General features: G+C 48.8%; 1 protein-coding gene and 1 long non-coding RNA gene across 3 annotated transcripts in view; both read left to right on the plus strand.

The window, feature by feature from the left end:
- Window positions 1-21,043, plus strand: part of LOC116503702 — a 47,832-nt gene that overhangs the window by 26,368 nt on the left and 421 nt on the right. Inside the window, exons 2-3 of one of the 2 annotated variants that reach the window (XR_004254734.1) lie at window positions 10,281-10,344; window positions 11,471-11,633. This is a non-coding gene — a long non-coding RNA (uncharacterized LOC116503702). Of the gene's footprint in view, window positions 1-10,280; window positions 10,345-11,470; window positions 11,634-21,043 lie in introns of those variants that run through there. The other variant, XR_004254735.1, reaches the window with a different exon arrangement.
- On the plus strand, window positions 11,815-16,937 carry LOC116503700 (uncharacterized protein K02A2.6-like). The gene is given in 2 exon segments (XM_032210270.1): window positions 11,815-14,327; window positions 14,330-16,937. Coding segments are annotated over 2 exon segments (4,137 nt in total). The 5' UTR covers window positions 11,815-12,556; the 3' UTR covers window positions 16,696-16,937.

The raw sequence follows: 21,043 nt of genomic DNA on the forward strand, positions 1-21,043 counted from the left end.
TGGGAAGAGAGACATGTAAGAGTCTCTAGCATGGATTTTCAATTCTCTTTAGTCCCAATAAACTAAGGTAGTTTGACCTTCTGTGAGCTGCTCCACTTCGACTCTAATTGGCACTTGCTTTGATTTATGCAGCTGTAACATAAGTCTCTTTTTGTATTTAGGGTGAATTAATCCAGCATCAGGGAAAAGCAATAATGAGGGACAGAGTCATATTAACTTTCTCAAATCACTCTCCACCACCAGATTCCAAATGAGGCTGAGGCGAACCAGATTTAGTGTAGCCTTCCCCTATCGGACATATTGAAGCTACAACTTCCAAAATTCCCAGCCCAGGTAAAACAAGTGAGTCTTGTTGAGTCTTTGTGCATGAAGGAGGCATCTCTAGAACTAGAAGGGTCATTATAGGACTGTGCAATGTTTGAGGAATGCAAAAAAACCTCAAACAATTACATCTTGCATGACATTTTGCATTATAATAATACATACTGTAGGTCAGCCCTTCAAGGTAGGCTATGCTCTATTTTATTGGTATAGACTGAATAACAGAATCTTGAAAGACTGACAGCAATTTCTCTTCCCTCAAGGTGGGTCAACCTTAAATTTCTCAAACTTTCTTTTCCTAGGCTGAGCTCATGTTTTATTAAGAGTTGTCATTTACCTTCTTCAGGGTCTCTGTGCTCCTAATGCTACTGGGGCAGAGATTATTTAACTTGGGAATGTGAGCTCTTTAAGAATGTGTGACAGAATCATACAAAAAGCTTTGGCTCCTTTGTGGATATTATTGAATATTCATAAGGACATGCAAATGGCCTGCGTTAGTTATAGTTACTTCAGCACCATTCTGTAGGTCAGCAACAGCCTCCTCCGTCCTGATTGGTTAGGACGCGAGGGAGGCTGTTGCTGGCTGAGCGTTAGTTCTAATTGGACTCGGGAGCTTGACAGCTGTTGCTGTCCAAGTCCCGAGCTCCTATTGGCTGAAGCCCCCGTATATATAGTTTGGCGCGCTCTGAGTTGCCTCGAATCGCTGTCATACTTACTTAGTTAATAAAGACTGTTTGCGTTCACCCTGTGGTCGCGTCCCTCCTTACAGTCCTCAAAACTGGCGACGAGGATGGGATCGGCGATTCCGCGACGCTAGGGTGAAAAGAGAGAGACAAGCAGTTAGCTGCCGCCGTCCAGACCGGCAACGAACACTGCCTGAAGAAAAAAAAATTTTTTTTTTGTGGCCTCTCAGTGTCTCTCCCTTCACTGCCGTCAAGATGACATCTGCTCTGCCTCCTTTTGCCCCCTTTGGTTCGGCCGGAGAATCATGGGAGGGTTTTATGGAGAGGTTTGAGTGTTATTTGATTGCTTCCAAGAATCAAGCTCAAACCGAGGAAGAAAAATGCAGCTTCTTCCTCTCATGCTGCGAACCGTCAATGTTCGCGTCAGCGAGAGCCCTGGCTGCCCCACGGCCAGCGTACAAGCTGGGGTGGGACGAACTTATGGCCAGATTAAAGAACCATTACGCGCCCACCCCTTCTGTCATCGCACGCCGGTTTGCTTTCCGCCGGCGAGTCCAAAAACAAAATGAGTCGATAAGCCAATTTTTGGAGGCTTTGCGAATGGTGGCCGCACAGTGTGAATTCTCCAATCTAGAGGAGAATTTGGTGGAACAGTTCGTGTGCGGGGTCCGCGATGTCAACCTGCGGAGCCGCATGTTCCGGAACCACCGAATCACCCTACTTCAGGCCGTGGAGACTGCCCGGGCAGCTGAACTGTCAGAGCAGTCCATGGCCGATATTGAGCGGTTACAGATATCTACACCTGAGCGACCACCTCCAGAAGCGTCGCCCCAAGCCCACATGGTTGAGGACGACCTGCCTTACGAGGACCCTGAAGAAGATGTAGTGGCGCAGATGAGAACTTTGCCTAAGCGGAAGCCGAAACCGCAGCCTGCGGCGCAGCAGGCGTCCATGGTGCCCTGCCGGGGATGTGGAGGCCGTCACAAACGCCAGGCCTGCCCATTCCTTAATGCCATTTGCAACCGGTGCAAAGGGGAAGGCCACCTAGCGAAAGTCTGCAGGGCCCTATTGCCGGCACCCTCGTTCCTTCAATCGTCCAGCCGTTCCCAGGCGCAGTCGCGCCGCCAGCAGCAGCGGCCCCCGAGGCGGGCTGAAGATTGCTATTCCACCAGTCAACCTAACAGTTCTGACAGCGCGGCGAGCCAAGCCGCTGCAGGGGCCCGGAAGGTCTCAGCCTCCGTCCAGCTGGAAGGTCAGCCTTGCCGGATGGAGGTGGACTCTGGCTCTTCACGGTCCCTCCTGCCCTGGTCTCTCTTCTCTAGGCTATGCCCCAAAGTGCCCCAGAAGCGCTTAATACCATCTGAGGTCTCCCTGAGGGATTATCAAGGGAGGTTGATTCCTACTCTAGGATCCTTCCCTATCGCAGTGTGCTATGGCCAATTCCGGGGGAAACTGCCCATTCTAATAGTTAGGGACGACCTGTCAGCCCTCTTGGGCTTGGACTGGTTCCCGGCCCTGGGATTGTCTATTGGAGGGGTCCACCGGGTGGTTCCCAGTACCATCGAAGACATATTAAGGGACTTTGCGGACGTCTTCGACGGCCAGTTGGGTTGTTACAAGGGGACCCCCATCTCTTTAAGTTTAGACCCTCAGGTTGCTCCTATTAGGCTGAAAGTCCGCAGGGTGCCTTTTGCCTTAAGGGCCAAGGTTGACGCCGAACTGGATAAGTTGTTGGCGCAGGGAGTCATCGAGCCCGTTGATCATTCCCCTTGGGAGACACCCATTGTCCTCCCAATTAAACCAGACGGGTCGGTGAGGATCTGCGCCGACTACAAGTCGACGATCAACTTGGCCCTTCAGGCAAACCCCTATCCAGTCCCTGTAGTGCAACACCTGCTCCACTCCCTGGGGCAGGGTTGCACATTCGCCAAACTGGATATGGCGCAGGCCTATCAACAGCTCCCGGTGGATGACGATGCGGTGGCTGCCCAGACCATCGTCACCCATCGCGGGGCTTTCCATTGTCGCCGCCTACAATTCGGCGTTTCCGTGGCCCTGGGGATCTTCCAAAGCCTCATGGAGCGGCTGCTCCATGGGCTGCCGGGCGTGGTTCCGTATTTCGATGATGTCCTGATCGCTGCTTCCAGCCGCTCAGAACTCATCGAAGTACTTCGGAAGGTCCTCAGTCGTTTCAGGGGCGCGGGCTTAAAACTGAAACGCAGCAAATGTTCATTTGCTGTCCCAAAGGTGGAATTCTTGGGCTTCATGATTGACGCCCAAGGCATCCACCCCACGCCTTCTAAGGTCACAGCCATTAGGAACGCCCCGGCACCCACCTCTAAGGCGGAGCTGCAGGCGTTCCTAGGGCTCCTGAATTTCTACGCCCCCTTTATACCGCACAAGGCGTCACTAGCCGAGCCGCTGCATCGGTTGCTCGACCGATCTGCGGCCTGGCGCTGGGGGAGCCGCGAAGCGCATGCGTTCGCGGCTGTCAAAGAAACTCTGACGTCAGCGGCAGTCCTGATTCAGTATAATGACAGGATGCCACTGACGTTGGCATGTGACGCCTCCCCCTATGGAGTCGGGGCCGTCCTAAGCCATGTCCTCCCCAACGGCTTGGAGGCCCCTGTGGCCTATTACTCCCGGACACTCTCCTCGGCGGAGCGTAATTACAGCCAGATCGACAAGGAGGCTCTGGCTGCAGTGTCCGGGATTAAGAGGTTCCACGACTACCTCTATGGTCGGCCTTTCACTCTTGTCACCGACCACAAGCCACTCCTTGGGCTTCTGGCAGGCGACAAGCCGACCCCCCCCATCCTCTCACCCCGCATGACAAGATGGACGGAATTCCTTGCAGCGTATTCATATACGCTGCAGTACCGTCCGGGCAAGCAGCTGGGGCACGCCGATGCCCTAAGCCGCTGCCCATTGCCGGAGACCGATACCGCCCAGGTGCCCAGTCTCTCCATTCTGTCCATCGCGTCTTCCGGTTTCCCTATTTCGGCCGCAGATGTCGCGGCCTGCACTAAGGCCGATCCTATCCTCTCCCAGGTCGCTTCCTGGGTCTTGAGGGGATGGCCCATGGACAAGGTGGCAGAGGGCTTCAAGCCCTTTAAAATCCGGCAGGCGGAGCTCTCCCTCCACGGGGGATGCCTCGTTTGGGGGGATCGAGTGGTGATCCCCACGGCGCTACGGCCACAAGTCCTGTCCCTGCTCCATAAGGATCACCCGGGCATAGCACGAATGAAGGCATTAGCCCGTAGCTATGTCTGGTGGCCCTTACTGGATTCAGAGATAGCGGCCTATGTTGGCCGCTGCACACCATGTCAACAATCTAGGCCAAACCCCCCAGCTGGGCCTGCTCGTGAGTGGGAGGCTCCGAGAGGCCCGTGGTCCCGCCTCCACCTGGATTTTGCCGGCCCCTTCCACGGTCAGAATTTCTTGATTGTGGTGGACGCCTACTCCCGCTGGGTGGAGCTGGTCCTGATGGGCTCCACCACAGCTGAGAGTACGGTCCGGGCCTTAAGGAGGCTATTCGCGACCCATGGGTTGCCGGACCTGGTAGTTTCGGATAATGGGCCCCAATTTATGTCCACCACGTTTCAAGAATTTCTGGCCGGGCAAGGGATTCGACATGCGCCCATAGCCCCGTACCACCCGGCCAGCAATGGCCGGGCGGAGCGGGCGGTCCGCTCAGCGAAGGAGGCCCTGGGCCGCATGGACCGGGGCGACTGGCAGGAGAAAGTGGCGGCTTACCTGCTAAGCCAACATTCCACTCCCTGCCCAACAACCAAACGAAGCCCCTCGGAGCTCTTGATGGGCCGGCGTCTGCGGACTCCCCTGGACCGGCTACACCCGTTGTACTCAGGGGATCAGCCGAGCAACCTGGGGGTTATTCCTCCCCGTTCATTCAAACTGGGGGACACGGTATGGGCCCGAGCATTTTCGGGGCCTACAAAATGGGTTCCAGCCACCGTTACTGCCCTGACAGGCCCATGTTCTTTTAGGGTCGGATTGGCTGACGGATCCCAATGGAGGCGCCACCTGGATCAATTAAGGAGGCGCCTCCCGCCGACAGCCGACAGCCCGTACCCAACCGATGTCAGCACCGCCAGGCCAGCAATGCAGTTTGAGGCCTTCGCCACACCAGGCCTCCCCTACCAAAGACCTGGAACTCAATCCAGAGACGAAAAGCCTTGGACCTTCACCACACCAGGCCCAGCCTACCCGAGCGCCCCCTGCAGGGGACTCCAACCGACATCTCAAGCCGCTGCCGAACGGTCCCCACCTCTGCCTATGTCCTTTCCCCCTGACACGCCTCCCAGACCTGACTCTGTCGTCCTGGACGCGCCACCACGCCCCTGCTCACCATTGCCGTTGAGCCCTCCTTCTGGGCCATCCCGAGAAGGCGTGCCTTGGAGCTACACCCCCTTCCGGGAGGAGCTACCACAAGGAGGTCCTCCTCCGCCGACGACTCTGGGGGAACTGCGTAGATCTGGGCGGGTCCGGCGCCGCCCCGCCTATTTACAGGACTACGCATGCTCCACCCGGGGAGCATGCGCGGGACTGGGGGGAAGGGGTATTGAATATTCATAAGGACATGCAAATGGCCTGCGTTAGTTATAGTTACTTCAGCACCATTCTGTAGGTCAGCAACAGCCTCCTCCGTCCTGATTGGTTAGGACGCGAGGGAGGCTGTTGCTGGCTGAGCGTTAGTTCTAATTGGACTCGGGAGCTTGACAGCTGTTGCTGTCCAAGTCCCGAGCTCCTATTGGCTGAAGCCCCCATATATATAGTTTGGCGTGCTCTGAGTTGCCTCGAATCGCTGTCATACTTACTTAGTTAATAAAGACTGTTTGCGTTCACCCTGTGGTCGCGTCCCTCCTTACAGTCCTCAAAAGATATTTTTGTGGAAACCTGGAATGTGTAATGCATTGTGGCTGATTGTACAGGTTCTTTCAGTAGATAGCCACATCAGACTTTTATGGGCTTTGCATCCAATTATCCAAAAGGCAGAAGAAGAGGAGAACTTCCAACCATCATGTGTAAGAGAGTTATTGCTGCACATCTGGTGGAGTCCGGATTGTAAAATGTAGTTTTTGTGCTCAATCTTCAGTGTCACTATCCTAATTAAGTATGATGGATCCAGGCTGACACACAAACATCTGACCTATGGGAAAAACCCTGGCCTACCATTGACCATGGTATCCTTCTGCGACGGTTGCGAGAGGTGGGGGTGGGAGGCACCGTTCTTCGGTCGTTCTCCTCCTACCTCTCAGACAGGTCGCAGTCGGTGTTGGTTGGAGGGCAGAGGTCGACCCCTAGGCCCCTTAAGTATGGGGTGCCACAGGGTTCGGTCCTGTCCCCCCTCCTGTTTAACATCTACATGAAGCCGCTGGGTGAGATCATTCAGTGGCACGGGATAAAATATCACCAGTATGCGGACGATACACAGTTGTATCTGTCCGCCCCATGCCAACTCAGTGAAGCCGTTGATGTGATGTGTCAGTGCCTGGAGGCTGTCAGGGTCTGGATGGGGGTAAACAAACTTGCTCTCAATCCTGACAAGACCGAGTGGCTTGTGTTTTTCCCTCCCAATAATTAGCCATGTATTCCAACTCTCAGACTGGGGGGTGAAATTATACGCCCCTCAGACAGGGTTTGCAATTTGGGAGTCCTCCTGGACCCACAGCTGACTTTAGATCATCATTTGTCGGCTGTGACCAGGGGGGCATTTGCCCAGGTTCGCCTGGTGCACCAATTGCGTCCCTACCTGAACTGGGAGGCTCTCACAGCAGTTACTCACGCCCTTGTGACCTCAAGACTGGACTACTGCAACACGCTCTACATGGGGCAGCTCTTGAAGAGTGTTCGGAGACTTCAGCTTGTCCAGAATGCAGCTTTGAGAGCGATTGTGGGTGTGCCTCGGTACATCCACGTTACACCTATCCTCCGCGAGCTGCACTGGTTGCCTATTGGTCTCCGGATACGCTTCAAGGTGCTAGTTGTCACTTATAAAGCCCTACATGGTATTGGACCTGGGTACTTGAGAGACCGCCTCCTGCCGATTACCTCCCAAAGACCCATTAGATCCCACGGACTAGGCCTCCTCTGAATTCCATCTGCCGGCCAATGCCGGCTGTCGACTCTCCAGAGGAGGGCCTTCTCTGTGGCTGCTCTGGCCCTCTGGAACGATCTCCCCATGGAGATTCGGACCCTCGCCACCCTTCAGGCTTTCCGTAAAGCCATTAAGACCTGGCTGTTCCAGCAGGCCTGGGGCTGCTGAATTCCATCCCCACTTGAACTGGTGTGCTTGTTGAGACCTTTTAAATTGGTTTTGTATTGTTGTTTGTTTTTGTTGCCTTCCCTTTTGTATTGTCCCCCCCTCCCCTTCGGTTTTGTTAGCCGCCCTGAGTCCCTCGGGAATAGGGTGGCATACAAGTTGAATAAAACCTCTAAACCACCTCTAAACCGTTTTACAAAATCCTAACAATCAAGGAAGAGCTTCTCAGATTGAGTTATTTGTATTGAGAAGATGTGGAGATGTAACTAACTTTTTCTAGATTCTCTCTTTTGGAATCTCTCACTCCACAGAGCATGTAGTAACAGTTGACTGATTTCCAATCTTGGCTCTTATGAAGAAATCCAGAAGACAGATAAGGTAGATAGATGTACTGTACCAGCTTTTCAGCCTGGAGATCATCCTGGATTAATAATTACTTAATTAAATATTGTTAATTTAATTAACATATTGTTGTTTTTCTTATACTCTTGCTGATTCCTTGAATACCTTCCCCTGTAACTTTTCATGAGCCCTTTTAGAAATAGACCACATTTCCAGTATAATCTGTATACATGCAATCTGTCCCATTTGTAACCTTCATATGCATAACAAGTCAATTTCAACCTCCCTTACCCTTCTCCCCACCTCATGTCACCCAGTTTAACTCCTGTATCAGTCTAACCATTCTGTACATCTAATGAAGTGATCTGCAGCTTAGGTCAGGGTAGCTTCAGGGTTGATACTTAGCCCTTTAATAAAATTTGTTAGATTGAAAAAGTCCTACCAAATTCCTCTTGTTTTTTTTTTTTTTACTACAACAGGCTAATACTCTCTCCTTCCTTGTTGTCTACATTTCAGTGGTGGGTTTCAGAATTTTTTAGAACCTCTTCTGTAGGTGTGACCTGCTTTGTGGGAGTGGCTTGCTGGCCATATGACAAGGTGGGAGTGGCTTGCCAGCCATGTGACCAGGTGGGAGTGGCTTGCTAGCCATGTGATTGGGTGGGCATGGCCAACTTGTAAAATGTGGTGAAACTCACTTAACAATGCTCTTGCTTAGCAACCAAAATGTTGGCTCAGAAATTCTGGCATTTGAAGCACACAAGTCTTAAAGCTGTCAAGTTACAAGACCCTTGCACCCCTAACCCTTTAGAAAAAAACCCCCAGTGGTGTTCAAACTTGACAGCTTTAAGACTTGTGGATTTCAACTCCCAGAATTCCTCCTCCAGTCATGTTGGCTCAGGAACTCTGGCACTGAAGTGTGCAACTCTTAAAGCTGTCAAGTTACAAGACCCTTGCACCCCTAACCCTTTAGAAAAAAACCCAGGGTTGTTCAAACTTGACAGTTTTAAAACTTGTAGACAACTCCCAGAATTCCTCCTCTTCGCTCTTCATCTTGAGGATGGGGGGATGGATGGGGGAAGGGAGCTGGAACCAGTTCTAAATGGCACTGTAGACTTGTGGAACCTCTTCTATAGAAGAAGTTAGAACTGGCAGGAACCCACCCCTGCTACATTTTCAAGAAAGAGTGATCTTCTAAATAACAAACCCAATCAAAACAAACTCAATCCTCATGGCCATGTGGTCAGTAAAATTAATTTATTAAACATGTAAACTCAATAACAATTGATAACATCCATCATAATATTTTGTATAAGCATGAATATGATACCTCTAGAGAATTTCAGATCCTGGATTTAAGATTTACTACCCTCCCAGCCATTTACATTATCTCAGAAACAGACAATTAATGTTTCACGGTTTTCACACTTCTGACCCTTTATTGCCCTTACCTGAAGCCCTTCCAATTTACATTTTTTAAAAGTTGCAGTGCTCAGCAACTTGATGAGGATTGATTAATGTGAAGCTAACATTTATCTTCCCCCCCTCCCTCCCATACTCCATTGCTACTCTGTGCCATTATGCTGTTTCTATCTACAGCACATCTACCAAATATATTGCAACTATACTTAGCATCAGTGGTGGGATTCAATTTTTTTTATTACCGGTTCTGTGGGTGGCTTGGTGGGCATGACATGGCTTGGTGGGCGTGGCTTGGTGGGCATGCCAGGGGAAGGATACTGTAAAATCTCCATTCCCTCCCAATCAGCTGGGACTTTGGAGGCAGAGAATAGATGGTGGTGGGGCGGTTAGAGGTGGTATTTACTGGTTCTCCGAACTACTCAAAATTTCCACTACTGGTTCTCCAGAATAGGTCAGGGCCTGCTGAATACCACCTCTGCTTAGCACCCTGCAGACCTTCCCAACTGAAGCCGAAGGAAGTGAGGGTGCCTGACTCTTTCGCCTCCAATGTATTTGGTTTCTGAGGTAAAAATGCCAGCAAACATCCCTTGAGTTCAGCTTCTGCCTTTTGAATAGAATGTGTAAGCAAGCTCATTTTACTGCAAGTACAAATGCTGTAATGTCTTTACACATTTAGTCTGGGAACTATAGGATAATATTAAATCCTCTACTGACACTCTTAATTAACATTTCTGCTCAAGACTGCTAACAGAGATTGGACTGTCTACATCTATTGCTATGCCCTTAAATTGGGGAAAAGAGGCAGGTTACGCTGAGGAGAAGATCAAAAGAAAATCACTTGTTTTGAACATTGCTCCTTCAGAATGTCACACTAAAAGAAATGCATAATGGGTGGGGGGAGGAGGAAGAGAGAGAACACTTTGCCACAAAACATCCCTAGATAAAGCTTCCGATTAAATACAACGCAGTCAAGTCAAAATTATTGGTGACAATTACTGTAACTCAATTAGGTGCAATTGCACTTCCCTAAATCACTTTCTCGGGTCTCCAAGGAGTCACGCAAGCAATACTATATGAGGTTCATTTAATCTCTAACGTCGTAATTATCACTACTGACGAAAGGAAACTACAACAAAGCAAGGGAATAAATTTAATAGTTCATGTTTTAATAAATATTTTACGGGTAACCCAGTTAGTTTAGAAGCACTTAATTAATCTCATTGGCTTTGCAGAACTTCTCGGCTGTGTGTGACTTTGTGAGAAAATGCCATGCTTCCATCACTTCCACCATGAGAGGTAGGTGTAATATTTCATTCCTAAACATCTACACATTGTGATTCAGATATATCTCTGTTCTTGCAATCCTTTTCTCTGTCAGCTGTTGGAGATGGCTTCAAAGCACTTACATCAAACCAATGCACCTTATCAAAAAAACCCGCTATTTACAGCATGTTTTGCTCACATATATGTCATTTAGATTTTTTTATGAGTGCCCACCTGAGTAGACTTTATAAGACAGCTTACCTTAGATTGTAGGGAGAGATGTGACTTACAGTACGATTATTTTAGTGATTTGCTGACAAAAAAATCAATGGCATCCAAGCAGATTAGGATCAAAACTACTAGAATTCCCAGTAATTTCACCATGCTGCTGAAGTTTGGATAATAGAAAGACACAACTGCAAGATATTCAATGGACAATAAAACTTGTCCTCATTTCATCCAAATTGCAATGCAAACATGTCCCGGGAACTATTTTTTTTATGCGATGTCTTTGGGGCAATGTTTTCATTTCATCCTCATCTTACAGCTGAAGTAATCAATCAGTAGTAGTTATCTTTCTTTGGCATTATCATCGATATGATTGCTAATGCAGTCTGAGGGGATCTCCCCAATTTCTATTGCCTATATTAAACTTTTCTGGAGGTGCCCACTCCCATTGGCCTGTAAGATATAGTCATCTTTCTTTGAGATACAGGAAGTATCCTTAAACTATATATACACCAGGGGGGGGGGGGTTCCGGCAGGCACTACTGCTGCTTCGCTTGTGGGGGTGCTGTGCGCAGACGAATACTCAATGTAGTTAATATTGTTCTGCGCATATACAGAACCCAAAAACAAGATGGCGCCTATGGGGCCACCCAGAGAACCAGTTCAGGGGTGAAGCAGGCCTGGGTCACTGCCGGTTTCAGCGACCCAGGCCGCCAAACCGCAACCAGTTCGGCCCAGCCGCCAAACCACTATCAGTTCGGCCAAACCGCTCCGAACTGGTAGGAACCCAGCACTGATACACAAACACACACACACACACACACACACATACACACAGAGTTTTATGTACATACACACATCTATACATGTGGGAGTGGGGGTGTATAAATAGGCAATTCTCTTGAAAGAGTGCTATTTTTGTGCCTTTCAGAAAAATCAGTTTGAAACCAGGAAAGAAAGCTGGCTTACTGATATGTTCCAGTCTCTGCTAGAGAGAAGCTGCCTGAAGATGGGTTACAGCATGAGCCTGACCCCTCGGGGGAGGGCCTTCTCTGTGGCTGCTCCGGCCCCCTGGAACAATCTCCCCGTGGAGATTCAGACCCTCACCACCCTTCAGGCTTTCTGCAAAGCTATTAAGACCTGGCTGTTCCGGCAGGCCTGGGGCTGATGAGTTCCCAGTCCTACTTGAATTGTTGCGACTGTTGCGTTGTTTTTAAGCTGTTTTTTCTATTTGTTTTTGTCTTTGTTTGTTGTTGTATTCCCCCCCACCTTGTTTGTTAGCTGCCCTGAGTCCCTCGGGAATAGGGCGGCCTACAAGTGTAATAAACATTGAACATTGAATATTGAAAGCTCAGAAGATAAAACCTTTGGTCCCAGTAACCAAGCCAGATTGGTTCCAGATATGTGTTACTGGTTCCATCACAATCCATAATTCTATGGATGGATTATAGATTTTCCCTTGCTTTTGTCAACAGGGTGATTCACATAGCCATATTTTGCAATGTTTGCATTATTTGGGAGAAATTTTGTTTACCCTCTATCTTCGTGCCCATTCACAGGCTACCTCTAGGTGCTGCGGCCCACAAGCCCAGTAATGGATTCACTACCAGTTCTTATCATTCACTCGTAGCACTGGTTGAGGAGGAAACCTGTTGTATTCTGAGCAGGCGCTGACTAAGAGTTTAAGCGGGAAAGCGCTCGACAGCTGATTGGCTGATCGTTTGACAGCTCCTGTATAAATAGGGAGCTGTCCAAACGAGCAGCGCGCGTTACTATCTAAGCCGGTTCTGAACTGTTAGCTTGTACTTAATGGAATAAACTTGTTAGCCTTTATTCCTGCCTCCGCCTCAGTCCTTCTGGCTACCCACAGGTCCTTGGTACACACCACTGGCGACGAGGATGGGATCGCCAAACTGAGGTGCGAGAAGCTGAAGTCACTCACTGCTGAAGTCACTGGCTGAGTCACTAGAACCGCGCTTAATCTTACCGCGACGAGACGTCGCTGGCTCTGACAGGAATGGCCACGTTAAATTTCGCGCCATTCAACTATGGCTCTGAGACATGGGAGTCTTATACGGCTCGGTTTGAATGTTTCCTGGTCGCACACGACCTCACCGAGTTGACGGACGAGCGGAAATGCACGTTTTTCTTGTCCGTCTGTGGCACAGACGTTTTCCACACCGCCAGGGCTCTCACAGCTCCTGAGCCCATCAAGGCCGTTCCGTGGCCCATGCTGATGGCAAAGCTGACGAGCCATTATGCTCCGTCCCCGTCCAAAATAGCCCGCCGGCACGCGTTCCACCAGCGCAGCCAAGCTGAGGGGGAGTCCGTTAGCGCATACGTTGCTGCCCTACGATCTGCCGCCCTCCACTGCGAGTTCCGGGATTTGGATGAAGCTCTCCTCGACCGCCTGGTGTGTGGCCTCCGAGACCTCAAGCTTCAGAAGCGGCTACTAACAAAAACAGATCTGTCGTTCCAAACCACATTTGACGAAGTTCGGGCTTCCGAGATGGCTGCTGCTTCCCTAGCTACCATCGCGAAGGCCCAGTCCGCCAATACCGCGCAGGCTGCCAATGCCTTTAACACAGTGACCGGTCCGCCAGACTCGGAAAGTGAGGATTCCGATGCTGACACCCATGATGAGGACATTAACCGCCTTGATGAGGCGAACAGAAAGAGCTGGCAACGGCAGAAGGGCAAACCTAAATCTGCATGTAGTGGGTGCGGAGGCAACCATGAAAGAGCTGAGTGCAGATTCAGGCAAGCCCTCTGCCAGCGGTGTGGCAGGAAGGGCCACATCGCTCGGGTGTGCCGAGCAGCGCAGCCCATGTCCTCTTCAGAGCCCCAAGCCGAGCGGTCTCGGCCATATCGAACCCGGACAGAGGGCCCCAAGAAAGCTAGAATGAACTGCCATGCCATTCTCCGCAACTCTAACCACGGTCTCTCTTGCCACCATCTTCAAAAGAAGATCCAGCTGACAGTTACGTTAGAAGGGAAGCCCTGTGAGATGGAGCTTGACACCGGTTCCGCAACGTCCATAGTGTCTTGGAGCACAATCAAACACCTCTTGCCTCAGCTGTCCAAACGCCAATTACAAGACTGTCATCTCACATTAAGAGACTATCAGGGCAACCTGATTCCAGTAATTGGCACCCGTAAAGTCAGAGTGCAGTTCAAGGGGTTTGACGGCTGGTTACCCCTCATCATAGTCAAGGGACGGCTGCCCGGCCTTCTTGGTCTTGACTGGTTCCAGTCCCTAGGTCTGCAGATCAGCGGAATCCACCACCTCAGCGCAACTGCACTCGATTGCCTCGTCAACGAGTTTCCAGCTGTATTTGACGGCACCTTAGGCAAGTACACAGGCACACCTGTTTCGTTTAACCTCGACCCGTCAGTACAGCCGGTGCGAATGAAGCCTCGCCGAGTACCCATCGCACTCAAACCAAAAGTGGACGCCGAGTTGGACAGGCTGGTGGCTCAAGGCGTCCTGGAGCCAGTGGACCATGCCCGGTGGGAAACACCCATTGTGTTACCCATCAAGCCAGACGGCAGCATGAGGATTTGCGCTGACTACCGCTGCTCGATTAACCGTGCCTTGCCTTCCAATGCGTACCCGGTGCCAGTGGTCCAGCATTTACTCCACACCTTGGGCGAAGGGACTGTTTTCGCAAAGCTCGACCTCGCCCAAGCTTATCAACAGCTGGTGGTGGATGATGAGGCAGCGGAAGCACAGACAATCATCACACACCGGGGCGCTTTCCGTTGCCGCAGATTGCAGTTTGGGGTCAGCATTGCCCAGGCCTGTTCCAGAGTTTGATGGAGCGGTTGCTCCAAGGACTCCGAGGCGTTGTCCCCTATTTTGACGACGTCCTCGTGTCAGCCACCTCCATGGACGAACTCATGGCCCGTCTGCGCTTGGTTCTCCAACGATTCCAACAAGTGGGGCTGAAGGTCAAAAGAGATAAGTGCCAGGTTGCGGTATCCCAGATAGAGTTCCTTGGCTTCCTTATCGATGGCAGTGGCATCCACCCCACGGCTGCCAAAACCAAAGCCATCGTGGAGGCCCCTGCTCCCACCAACAGAGCTGAATTACAGGCCTTTTTAGGCCTACTCAATTTTTACGCTGTCTTTCTTCCCCACAAGGCAACGGTAGCTGAGCCACTTCATCGCCTCCTAGACTCAGGTGCCCCCTGGGTTTGGGGCCGCCGAGAGGCCTCCGCGTTCCTAGCTGTCAAACACCTGCTCATCTCCAACGATGTTCTCGTACAATACAGCGAGCACTTGCCTCTCGTGCTCGCTTGTGACGCTTCCCCCTACGGGGTGGGAGCCATCCTTTGCCACCAGTTACCCAGCGGAGCAGAGGTGCCAGTTGCGTATTTTTCCCGCACACTCTCTGCCTCTGAACGTAACTATGCCCAAATTGACAAAGAGGCTCTTGCCATTGTGGCTGGGGTGCGCCGTTTCCACCATTACTTGTACGGCCGCCCCTTCCAAATTGTCACCGATCACAAGCCCCTACTCGGGTTGCTGGCCGGCGATCGCCCTGCCCCTCAGGTCCTATCCCCACGCATGACCCGCTGGTTTGTTTTCCTCGCCTCCTATGACTACCAGTTGCACCACCGGCCGGGGAAGCAGATCGTCCACGCCGACGCTCTCAGCCATTGCCCTCTGCCAGAGGCCTTGGAAGACCCTGCTGCTGCCGCACCTGTGTTCCTTATAGACGACCTCAACCTTCCACTCTCTGCCGCCGACATCGCCCGGTTGTCCGCAAGGGATCAGGTAATATCCCGGGTGCTAGATTGGGTTAGGCGAGGGTGGCCGAGAGACCCCGTAGACCCCGTTTTCCTGCCCTTCAAGTCACGCCTGGCGGAGCTCTCTGTCCAGCGCAGCTGTTTACTATGGGGCCATAGAGTAGTCGTGCCTGCCTCACTGAGGACTACTGTCCTGCGGCAGCTGCATTACGCACATCCCGGAATTGTCCGGATGAAAGCCCTAGGCAGGAGCTACGTCTGGTGGCCCAAGCTTGACCAAGACATAGCCGACCATGTCGCCGGGTGCTCGCAATGCCAGAGCGCCCAAGCATTGCCGCCGAAAGCCGAGCCGCGAACGTGGGAGCCCCCATCCACTCCCTGGTCCCGGGTTCATGTTGATTTCGCAGGCCACATTCAGGGCCAGATGCTATTCATTGCTGTGGACGCCTTCTCGAAATGGGTCGAGGTCGTCCACATGTCCTCCACCACGGCGGACGCGCTCATCGCGACCCTGCGCCACCTGTTTGCCACCCATGGCCTACCCGACGTGTTGGTCTCTGATAATGGGCCACAGCTGATAGCCGCCAAGTTTGAGGCCTTCCTAGCTTCCCTAGGCATTCGACATGCCCTCACCTCCCCTTTCCACCCCTCCAGCAATGGCCTGGCGGAACGCGCCGTGCGGTCAGTCAAAGAAGCCCTAGCCAAAATGGACCACCTCCCCTGGCAAGAACGCATTGACGCCTTCTTGCTGGCCCAACACTCCACGCCCTCACCTGACTCCAATACGAGCCCAGCCGAGCTCCTCATGGGACGCCGGTTGCGAACAACCCTTGACCGGTTGCAAACAACCCTTGACCGGTTGCACCCTGCCTATTCCACCCCAACACCTTTGGATTCCCAGGGAGGGTCCCGCTCCTTCGTCCAGGGGGAGGCAGTGTATGCCCGGAATTATGGAGGGCATCCCTTGTGGCTACCGGGCATAGTGACTGACCAGACCGCGCCCTGCTCCTACAGGGTCAGGCTCCTCGACGGCAGAGTATGGAAACGCCACTGCGACCAGTTGCGGAGCAGGCATCAACCACCAACAAGCCAGCAGCCGTCAACCGACCTGCCAACTCCGACAGCTCCGATGGGCGACGCAGAGCCCAGAAACGAGGAGGCCTACAGAGGTCAAGCAGCCGGAGCCCCAAACCGAAGCGGCGACTTACTTGGTGGGCCAGCACCGTCCTTCGCTCTTCAACGGCCCGGGCGGTCTCCGTCCTCCGATGCAGAGTCCTCGGGCGAACATCCAGAGCCTCCAAGCGGTGCAGAAGGGCCTAGGGCATCTGGCCGCATCAGGCGGCGTCGAGCATATTTACAAGACTACGCTTGCGCAAACTTAGGGGGGAGGAGTGTTGTATTCTGAGCAGGCGCTGACTAAGAGTTTAAGCGGGAAAGCGCTCGACAGCTGATTGGCTGATCGTTTGACAGCTCCTGTATAAATAGGGAGCTGTCCAAACGAGCAGCGCGCGTTACTATCTAAGCCGGTTCTGAACTGTTAGCTTGTACTTAATGGAATAAACTTGTTAGCCTTTATTCCTGCCTCCGCCTCAGTCCTTCTGGCTACCCACAGGTCCTTGGTACACACCAACAGGGTGATTCACATAGCCATATTTTGCAATGTTTGCATTATTTGGGAGAAATTTTGTTTACCCTCTATCTTCGTGCCCATTCACAGGCTACCTCTAGGTGCTGCGGCCCACAAGCCCAGTAATGGATTCACTACCAGTTCTTATCATTCACTCGTAGCACTGGTTGAGGAGGAAACCAATTTGTTATCAATTACTTTCTCTTGCTTCACCATATGCTGCTCCTCCATGTCTGCCAAGTTATTTTATTGCACAGGTTTCCTGTGCTTTCAGAACAAATGATCCACATTAAAGAGCTGCCCACGTTAAGGACAAATACTTCCTCCTTTCTGTGACAGAACAGAAGGACATTTGGACCTGACTCCAAATTTTAAGCCAGCGCACTTTTTCTGCCATCTCAAGTACTGACAGATAGCGCTCTTCACAGACATATCTGGCTGTGCTGATATAGGAGGATGACCAGCATTTTACATCAAAAATTATTAAAATATTATTTCCATATAAAAATGTGTACAGCCCTTAAGTATAATCACATATGATAAAAACATTATATGCCATTTTAAGACCAAATACCTGCATTTTATTCAGTACTTTAAACATGTCCTTTCAGATTTTCTTTGTGATAGTTACACAGGTAGACCTCAACTTACAACAGTTCATTTAGTGACTGTTCGAAGTTATAACAGCACTGAAAAAAGTAACTTATGACCATTTCTCACACTTACGACTGTTGCAGCAAACGTGATTTACATTTGGATGCTTGAGAACTGACTCTCATTTAGGATGGTTGCAGTTTCCTGAAGTCATGTGACCCTCTTTTGTGACCTGGCAACAAAGTCAATGGGGAAGCCAGATTCACTTAACAACTGTGTTACTAAGTTAAGAACTGCAGTGATTCACTTAACAAATGGGGTGAGAAAAGTTGCAAAATGGGGCAAAATTCACTTAACTAATTTCTCACTTAGCAATATAAATTTTGGGCTCCATTGTGGTTGTAAGTTGAGAACAGCCTGCATTGTGATAAATTATAAATTGAAATTTTTTTTCACAACAGAAGTATGACAACAGAGGTCATGTATATTTGAAGCTCAGGGGCTACAGAAACATAGCAAGTGCGCAAGTCTATTTCTTGTGATAAACATTTGTAACATTATGTCTGTACATAACTGTTCTGCCTAAGGTTCTCAGTCATCTAGGCCATGGTTGTCCCAAAGGTGCTTTTTCAAGAGGCAACAGGACTTTCTGGTTTCTCTTTGAAGACATTTTGCTTCTCATCCAAGAAGCTTTTTCAGCTCTGACTGGATGGTGGGGAATGGGACTGGATTGTGGGGTATAAATCCTTCCATTTCCCACCATTTTTTCCATTTTGCTGAAGAAGCTTCTTGGATGAGAAGTGCAACATCTTAAAAAAAAACTAGAAAGTTCAGTTCCCCTTGAAAAAGCACCTTTTGGATGCCTGTAAGACATTCATACCATATAGAGTAATTCTGAAAGCAAAATAGTAGGATCCTTAGCTCTTCGGCCCTCAATACTTACTCTCAGTTGGTTTGAAATCAACTCATAACCTCATCAGATGCACAAAATTTATGCACATAGATATTTCTTTGATAGTACAGGGCACAGAATGTATACCCAGCCTTGTATTCTGCACAAAGGAAAAACAGCTGGTTATTCTTTCATAGCACACACATGCAAAGGGAGACCCCAAACATATTGTGGCATTTTTCTTTTATACAGAGTAGATAAGAGCTGAGTTAGAAAGGAGCTGGACTGTTACTTATAAGAACTTTAGTTTAGCCTCTTTGTACGTATAGAATTTCCTCTCTCTCAGTGGCTGCTGCTTAAATGCAGAGGAGTCTAAGAAGGGGAAAATATGTGAATCTATGAATTGAAATTTTCATAGAATTATAATTTGAAATATTTTTTTTAATAAAATGATGTGTTGTAGGCATTTAACTGCAAAGAAATTGTCAAAGATCTATAAGAAAAAAATAAAATAAGAATTGGAAGTATGATTATTGTGAAGGTACCTTTTACCATCTTTGGTAAGACTGCCAACAAGTATTGGGGTCAGATATCTTGTTTGATTCATAAAATATTAAAAATGGCTGTAAAATTGAAATCAGAAGCTTTTCTTTGGGTAACATGGATAAGCAGATTTTTTTAAAAAACCATGAAATTTTGTATTTATGACAGTGCAAGGGAGACTTTTATATGCACGTAAAGTAAAGGTAAAGGTTTCCCTAGCACATATGTGCTAGTCGTTCCTGACTCTAGAGGGCAGTGTTCATCTCCGTTTCAAAGATGAACAGCCAGCGCTATCTGAAAATATCTCTATGGTCATGTGGCCGGCATGACTAAATGCTGAAGCTGCATGGAATGCTGTTACCTTTCCACTGAAGTGCTCTCTATTTTTCTACTTGCATTTTTACATGCTTTCGAACTGCTAGGTTTGTAGAAGCTGGGACAAGTAACGGGAACTCACTCCATTACATGGTGCTAGGGATTTGAACCGCCAAACTGCTGACCTTTCTGATTGACAAGCTCAGTGTCTTAGCCACTGAGCCACCGCATTCCTATTTATATGCATATAGAGATACACAAATTCCCACAACTGAAATTAATGGAATTGGCAGGGATGGCAAAACTGATTACTTTGATAAAACACAAAAGCCTATTTAGCTTTGTTTCCTTTTTGATCCCTTCTCCTCCCCCAACCTTTCATTTTCTGTTATTTTGTATTTTATAGCTCTCTATTTTATTTTATTTTTTTACACACACACAAAAATTAGACGTACACCACATTTATACAATACAGTACGAACAGGAACTTCCTGTTTTTTATAATAGCAATCATCAATCGATACTACTCACCTTATATTATTTCCCCTTCTATTGTATTTCGTTTGGATTTCACCATTCTTAACCCTCTTATTTTACTCATAACTATTATTTTTGAGTTTTGTTATATTCTTTCATTGATTTTTGTTTCTTTCCTCCATCCACCTATACCATTTATCCCATATCTGGTAGAATTCTGATTCTTCCTTTCGCTGGATTTCTTTAGTTAGTTTATCCATTTCGGCACAATCCATAATCTTTCTTATTATTTCATCTTCGCTTGGGATTAATTTGTTTTTCCATTTCTGGGCAAAGGCAATGCTTGCCGCCATAATTATATGTAGTATTAAATACTAGATTTCTTTTTTGTATTTCACCGACATAATTCTTCATGAAAAAACTTCAGGTTTCCATTCTATTTTAACCCCTGTTATTGCCTCCAGCCAATTTTTGATCCTTTTCCAAAAAAAAAAATTGCCTCCTCACAGGTCCACCATAAATGGTAATATGTTCCATGTATTGATTCGCATTTCCAGCAATTTGGGGAGGTATATCTCTTTAAAACTTAATAAAATTGATTTTTTTAAAAGTGGAAGCTGATGTACCTAGACCCCCAAGAAGAGTCCTTTGTAATATTTTTACTCCTGTGGAAGCCAAGTACATGAACATTCAGCTTATGTTATTCCTTTGTCCCTAATGCAAATTCACTTCTGATTTTTTTTTTTTCTTTCCTGGAAGTCAGTGCAAAATAGTTCTGATTTTTTGATGAAAAGAACAGTATTTCCTTCATTGTTGAGGGAGGCGGGGAAAATCATCTGGAGATGTTCATGTGATTGTTATTATGCCATTTGATGTTACTCTGGAAATTGTAATGAAATTTGGTTAATCAAACAAGTTATTGATTCTAGATGTTAGAGATGGTTGGATAGGTATTAAGTACAACAATAAAAATCCTAGGACTGCACACAAAGAGCCTCTGTTTGGCCTGCCCTTTTCTTTAAGATCCTTTGGAAACACTTGTTTCCCCCAAAATAAGACTGTGTCTTAGATTGTCTTTTGCTCCAAAAGATGCATTAGGCTTATTTTCTGTCTAGGTCTTACTTTTGAGGAAATACAGTAAATACATACATCTGTCTGGCTGATTATCTTAACTGGGACCTATTTGGGGGGTAGGGCTTATATTACAAGCATCCTGAAAAATCATGCTTGGGTTTATTTTCTGGTTGGATCTTATTTTGGGGAAAACAGGGTATAAGATCTTTGGAAATCACTTTGCACAGATAT

Source organism: Thamnophis elegans, chromosome 2 (assembly GCF_009769535.1).
Source record: "Thamnophis elegans isolate rThaEle1 chromosome 2, rThaEle1.pri, whole genome shotgun sequence".
Lineage (NCBI taxonomy): Eukaryota > Metazoa > Chordata > Lepidosauria > Squamata > Colubridae > Thamnophis > Thamnophis elegans.